Source organism: Erpetoichthys calabaricus, chromosome 12 (genome assembly GCF_900747795.2).
Source record: "Erpetoichthys calabaricus chromosome 12, fErpCal1.3, whole genome shotgun sequence".
Lineage (NCBI taxonomy): Eukaryota > Metazoa > Chordata > Cladistia > Polypteriformes > Polypteridae > Erpetoichthys > Erpetoichthys calabaricus.
In genome coordinates, this window is record NC_041405.2 from 17416503 (window position 1) to 17424061 (window position 7559).

Genomic DNA, 7559 nt, shown 5'->3' on the forward strand with positions numbered 1-7559 from the left:
TTGAGGTGCCAACCGGGCCACCCCATTGACTCAAAATAATAAGTATGCTAAAATTAAGACAGTACTTTGCGGTAAATAAGCAAAAACTAAATATATTGGACAACTGTACTCTAAAGGCTCTGGAGATTGTTCAGGCTTCAGTGTTGGAACTCCATAGCACAAATGGCTTGACTCTTTTTATAGCTTGTGGACCAGAATGGGTAGGGTTAGTTTAATTAAGTGGGTGTCTTCTCCGAATTGTGGGTGACAAAAGAAAAATAAGAGTCAGTGATCACAGCTCACTGGTGTCCATGGGTGATAATGCTTACCTCTGGCAAACCAGGAAGGCGACCCTTGAATGTGCATGCATAACAATGGGAAGGGTTACAATCACAAAAATAGAAGATGGTTCATCAAATCAAACACCTGAAACAAATTTGAAAGTCAGAAAAACCTAGCTAGAAAGTCATTAGCCTGAAATCAAGGGTGAATTGCACATTAAAGTCTTTGAAAGGTTATCAATAAGTGAGACACAGAAACAGGAAGGCAATGCCATGGCAATAGGGGTGCAAAAAGGTTCCAACCATAATAAATTTAAAACTGTGCCATAAACCAACAGTTAAATCAGACAGCAAGTCTCAAAAAAAAAAAAGAAAAAATGAAGAAACAAAGCAAAACAAAAGTGATACCAAAAATAATACAGTTTTCAAAACTGGACAAAAGAAAATTTTAAAAGGTCAAGGTAAAATTTATCATACTCGTGACAAGGCATTCCTTGCCCTGTTACTCAGATTGGCTAGATGTCTTAATCTTGGATGAGTCCTGGTGATTCAAAACATCTTACATTTCACATTTATTGAGGCAACTGAACTCCTGGGAACACTCAAAGTTGTAGAAATGGTTGTATCCCCTTGCACCGATCTATGCTTCACCACAAATTCCTTCGACTTCATGGTTTGATTTTTGCACTGACATACAGTGTGAATTGGACCTTCTAAACACAGGTATGTGCCTTTCTTAATGGTGTTCAGTCAATTCAGTTTGCCACAAGTGGACTCCAATGAAGTTCTGGACACATCTAAAGGATACCTAAAGCAAACAGGATGCACCTGAAAACAATTTGGAGTTCCACAACAAAGGCTCTAAACATTTTTATGAATTAAGGATTACAATTTTTTTAATAAATATGCAAACCCTTATGAATGCATGTTTTTGCTTTGTTATTAGGAGTTGTTCAGTGTAGATTAATGTGCAAAAGTGGCAAATGTATCCATTTAAAATTAAATCTACAATACAAAACAGTGTGCAGAAAGTTAAAGGAGCTTTCTGAATACTAGCAACAAATATACGCAGTAAATACTTGTCAAGATAGATAGATAGATAGATAGATAGATAGATAGATAGATAGATAGATAGATAGATAGATAGATAGATAGATAGATAGATAGATAGATAGATAGATAGATAGATAGATAGATAGATAGATAGATAGATAGATAGATAGATAGATAGATAGATCTTTATTGTCATTGTCACTTTTACAAAGGAACAACGAAATTGAAGGTGCAATCGACTCAGTGTGAGGAATAAGAGTTAAAAAGACAAAAAGACAAGAAGAGAGAAAATAATAACAAACTGAATAGTAATAAATATACAAATTGCACTTGTTGACTCAAGGTCTATATTGCACATTGTTATGTTATGTTCTAACCTGCCTGCTTAATTGTGGCAAAAGCAGTTGTTGTACTCGCTATCAAGAGATGTGATGATTACTGCATACCTCTTTTTTTGCAAACCCATATTACCAACTGACATCCCGCAAAGCTGGGAAATGTGTGGTACAAAGTTTCATTTGTAACAAGTGTCTCTGGAAAAGTTGCAGTTTTATTAAAGGCCTTTATGTGTGAATATAGTTGGCACACTACTGCGTTTTGTCCTTAAAGGCTAACGTTCAGCACATTCAAATGCTTTGTTATGTCAACCAAAAAAGCCAAGTCTGCTATTCACTCAGTATGTGACAGTTCTTGCATTGGCTGTTTCTTTTCAGCCAAATACTGTCCAATTTCCCCTTTAAGAGAGAAAAATAGTGCTGATCCCCTGCTGAGCCACCTCACGTCATTGTAATATGTTACATCTCCATATTCAGCCTGGATTGCAAGCCAAATTATCATTCAGAGATATCTTTAAAACATTTGGCACAAAGAACCTGCTGATGAATGATGCAATGGAGTTTAACAGCGTCGCTTCATTAGTCGCTGACTTTGTTACAGATAAGCGTGGACAATCTACTTGAAGTTTTATGTCAGTTGGCAGACTCTGTTATAAAGTGCTGCCACCATGAGTTCAAAAGAGAAACTGCATGTTGAATTGGTATGATTTATTTATTCTTTTTGTGCATACGGGCCAAAAATAACACATTTTGAGACAAAAGGCGCGGGCCATATAAAACCCGATCTCGGGCCGTGATTGGCCGACGGGACGGACTTTGGACATGCTAAGGGAAAAGTCTAATAAAATAACAAATGCTCAAAGAAGCCTACTAGGGTGTTGTACCGTGTTAGCCATTAAGAACGTAGTGAGAAGTCAAGCAAATTGACACCTTTTATTGGCTAACTAAAAAGATTACAATATGGAACGTTTCTTCAGGCAAGATGCATGAAGAAGGGTCCTGAGTTGCCTCGAAATCTTGCATATTGTAATCTTTTTAGTTAGCCAACAAAAGGTGTCAATTTGCTTGACTTCTGCTCAAAGGAAACTCACGGCTACTCACATTAACTAGGCCAGTTTGCCCAATCACCTTCCACTTTCGAGAGCTCCACCTCTCTCCTTAAGTTACTAATGACCACGTATCTAATGTAAGACCTTCCGTTTATTGTCTCTACTCCAAGTCTCTCCTAGCATTCGTGAACCTTCTCGGCCTTCCAGACGCTATTGATCACTGCTCTCCTAGTCCTGGTAACAAGTCACGTCACTCAAGTGTTCAGCCCCGACCTTCTCTCTTTTGACTCCTACAATATTTTTCACGTTGATTTTGTAAGGGATTTATTATACTTAAGGTGTGAAGGGAAAAAAAATCTTATAAAAAGTACATGAAGTATTGAAATAATCTTTGAAAACCCTGCGGTTTCTATTTTCATTTATTTCTAGCTGTATATATTGCAATTCCAAACTAAAGTTTAAATAACCTAGTAATTTAAAGAAACGAATAGTTTACTGTTTTACTGTATCCCATCCACCCATACATCAATACTATACATTTGTAACCAGCATATATCCCTTGATAAATCTCACGTGTACGCATCACTCATCATTCCATCCATTGCCAGACCTCACTCAGTCCAATTACAGTGTTAAAGAAACTGTCCTTGGACAGATCAATTAGCAAGCTATAAACCTCGTAATTTAGTACCACACGTCCACCCATCATCCCTCTGAACACTCTTAATCCAGGTACTGGGACACGTGAACACTGTCAGGTGTAAGAGCAGCAGCAATTAATAAACAAAATGTAGATGTAATTTAACATGCTGACATCTTTAAAATGCTACCAAGCAAAGTTGTCAGCGGCAGTTTACCGTCATTGTCGCGTGACAGACACAAGTCAAACGTTAACGTTTACCCTTCCTCCTCCTATTATCTCTCATCACATCTGTCCAGCCTACAACCTTGCACAACTCTCTGCATCTTCACTTTCAAACACACCTTGAGCGTTAGAGACGTGTTATCGTCAATTCTTGAAAATAATAAACGAAAAAAATAATAATTTCATTAAAAAAGAAGACGGCAATCGACAAGTGACCCATTATGCATGTCCCAGGTATGTAATTTCTATAAAATGTATTAATTTCAGTTCAACTTTCATTTTCGATTAGCCTAACTAAAATGAAAAAGAAAGAGTAAAAAAATAATTTTACATTTACGACAAAGTATTAGCAGCTGTGGTTGCCAGAACTTTACCGTAAAAAGAAGGTGACAATATTTTTTAGGTCTAGGTATAACTTTGAAATAAATAAATGTTTTTTCTTTATAGAGAAAAGCCAAGCAAAATGACACCTTTTATTGGCTAACTAAAAAGATTACAATATGCAAGCTTTCGAGGCAACTCAGGCCCCTTCGTCAGGCAAGATGTAATCTTTCTTTGTTATTTTTTCTTTACAACACATTCTAAAAAAAAGTGAACGTTTAATTATAACCTGATATCCACGCACTGTAATAAATATGCCAATCAATAAACCATTAGAAAACACTGTCAGGATCAAACACCAGCACACAGTTTGTATCAGTAAAGTAACGACAACCAATAACAAACATGTATCATTTAATTATATACATTAAAAAACAATTCAATGGTTAAGGAAGTTATGGCACGTTGTCTGGTGGAGAAGTAAAGTTTGCTTTTGCGGTCTATGGCGTCCTAAAGGTGTGCCAGCTTATCGAGTACAACCCACCCGAAATCAGCTTTCATAGACTCAAAAAATTTTCAGCACGTAGAGAAAAATAAGTCTGCTAAATCTGTTTAAGTTTTTTCCCCTACAGTTCAAATGTATGCGGTTCACCAGGAAAAATATGGTAAACGGGGACGTTTCCTTTTGCAAATATCGTGACTTTGTTACTGAAACAGCACTTTACCGTTGTACATTTTACAGTTCGCTTTCGCTATTTAACAGTTTTACACTTTTACACAATTAACAGGGATTTTTTCAGTGTAATTGTAATGTATCAGTAAACGGTATGTAGCATATTCTGAAGGCAGAAAAATATTGATTTTACATAATTTGGCTCTAAAAAATAATGAAATGTATTGTTTAAGATATACAGGTCGTTTTCAGTAGAACATAAGGTAACTTTCATTTTTTTCAGAAAAGGTATTTTACTTTCATCATTCACAGTATTTTTACCATTAAATCTACTGACATTTTTTACAGTACACGGTTATTAAACCTTTCTTTACATTAATATCTATTGCATATGCACTTCCTCCTACGACCATTTCATTCTGGGAAGGGATCCTTACATATGAAATTGTGTCTTTTGGCTTTGAAAAGATTCCTAATCTGTGGACAAAACATAGTAATCTTTAATGTATCGGAAGCAGCATACTAACAGATCATAAAAAAATTGAACGTGCGTGCTTGTGTTATTGTATGCATCGAGAGTGCGTTTAAAACAGGAGCTCATTGATATTTTACAAATGTATTATCATCTGTTTCACATTATTAAAGGAAATAATAAATCATGTGATGTCTCTTTTGGGAACCAAAAGGATTTCCTTATGGCATTGCTATGAAGAATCTAACTGGCATCTTTATTTTTAGAGTATGTGATTCTACTACAGCTTTAAACCAAATGACCTATCAGCTCTGTTTACATGATTGTGTGTAAGCTTTAAGAGAATTGATTATTTTAGTTTTCAGTTTGATTGTGAGAGTTATTATTTATTCAAGTATTCATAGTGTTATGTCCTGTACCTTAAGTTTCAGTAACTGGCAGCCTGTCCTGCCTTGAGTCTGATGCTGCTGTGCTCCCTGTGAACTTCATTTTACTAAGGAAACCATTTGTCACCTTCTCAGTTCCAATTTATTTAGTTTGGTGTGGTGAAATGGTGGACTCTATTCATTTAGTAAGTAGTGTAATCTAAATTAGCCATAATTTCTTTAGATTTTGCTCCTGGTTTAGCTGGAATTTTCATAAAAATATCTGAAAAATGTATTGATGGATTAAGTTAAATGATAGCTAATATGTTAAATAATTTTTACCATTTATCCCTTGAAAGGAAATACAGACATCCCATCTACGATGAAGCCCTCTGAGTTAAGACTGGTGCTTCTTGGGAAAGCAGGAGCTGGCAAAAGTGCCTCAGGAAACACCATCTTGGGGGAAAAAACATTTAAATCGACTCTCAGCTCCCGCTCCATCACAAAAGAGTCCGTAAAAGGAACGGCCAAGGTGGATGGCAGAAATGTCACTGTGGTTGACACCCCAGGCTTCTTTGACACTGAACTTACAGAAGAGGAAGTGAGAAGAGAGATTGTGAGATGCATGACTCTCTGCTCTCCTGGGCCACATGTATTCATGGTGGTGATTCCTGTTTGCAGATTCACTCAGGAAGATAAGGCCGCTGTGCAGAAGATCCAAGAGCTGCTGGCAGATAGCTTCCTCCATTATGCTTTGGTTCTTTTTACCCATCAAGATAATTTGGATGAGGAAGAAACTATTGAGGAGTTCATTGCTGATGATAAACACCTTAAGAAGTTGGTTGAACAATGTGGTAACCGATACCATAGCTTCAATAACAAAAACACAGCAGACCACACCCAAGTGACTGAACTTCTCAATAAGATTGTCAAGATGGTGACACTCAATAGAGGGCAGTGCTACACAAATGAATTGAATCAGAAAGTGGAAGAGGAAATCCAGAAGAACCAGCATGAGATTTTCATGGAAAGAAATGAGCAGCAGCAGAAAGAAAAGGAGGACAGAGAAAGAGAGAGAGTACAACCTCGGCAGAGGAAAATGAAGCTTAAGGAGGAGGAGAAGAGTTATGCCTCCAATGATGACCCATTCTCAACAGCAAAAAGGCATAAAGTGCAGCAAATGCAAAAGGACTCGGATCAGAAAACAGAGCCACTACCAGCACTTGGGAAGGCAAATTATCAAAAGAAGAAAGAAGATGACCTGAAAAATCAGGCAAAAGCTGAGGCAGAGAAGTCCAGCAGCTGGTTATGGAAGATTCTGAATCTGGTGACAGCTGTGCCAAGAGGGTTAGTGTACGGTGTCTTGGAGTTTGCATATAGTGCTCTCGATATCATAAAAAATATACCCATTGTTTCTAGATTGATAAGTTTAGAAGATATTGCTGGATTGAGTCATTTTGTAAGAGGTTTAATTGGTGCGGGTGTTGCTATAAAAGATGCTTTTGATGCAGAAGGTCAAGTGGAAGCAATAAAAACCATCTGCATCAACATAACTGAGTGTGCAAAAATGTTTGGGATGTGATGAAATTAGCAAAACTAATAAAAAAGCAGTACAACTACAAAAAAATAGAAAAAATGTTGGCAAAGTTAACGTCAATGTCATTATAATTATAGAGACTTTAATAATTGACTCTTACACATAGCTGGGAAGCTGGAGTGATTAGGCTCTTTTCTAATACTTAGTATATTATACTCTGTAATTAAAAAAAGATAAAGGATCATACCTCGTGATAACTTCTTACTTTAGATGTAGATAAAGAAAAAAATAAAATCAAATAAACACAACAATTAAAAGTCTTCAATCATATAGCATAATTATGTTTCTCTTCTTCCTAATATTGTGAACTCCTTTGTAATTCTAGTGATGTAGGCAGCAATAAAGTTCAATCAACAATCAATATGTCACTGTGGTCTGCTGATTTATTAAGCTGTGCTCTTATATAAATAGACTGCATATGAAGCATAATTCTTTCATATACAATACAACAAATATTTTCATTCCAGTTTATTATTGCAATTATTATCATGGCAAATTGCTTGCTTTTCCTTTTTATTGTACTTTCTTTCTATTTTTTCATTATTATGCAATATCAGTCTGTGTATTTC

General features: G+C 36.2%; 1 protein-coding gene across 1 annotated transcript; it reads left to right on the forward strand.

Annotated features, from left to right (window-relative positions):
* The first annotated feature begins 3648 nt into the window (after positions 1-3648).
* On the forward strand, positions 3649-7351 carry LOC114663008 (GTPase IMAP family member 4-like). Its single transcript, XM_028816772.1, has 2 exons — positions 3649-3796; positions 5753-7351. Exons 1-2 carry the CDS (start codon positions 3784-3786, stop codon positions 6973-6975), a joined length of 1236 nt encoding a protein of 411 aa, XP_028672605.1. The 5' UTR covers positions 3649-3783; the 3' UTR covers positions 6976-7351.
* Positions 7352-7559: the final 208 nt, after the last annotated feature.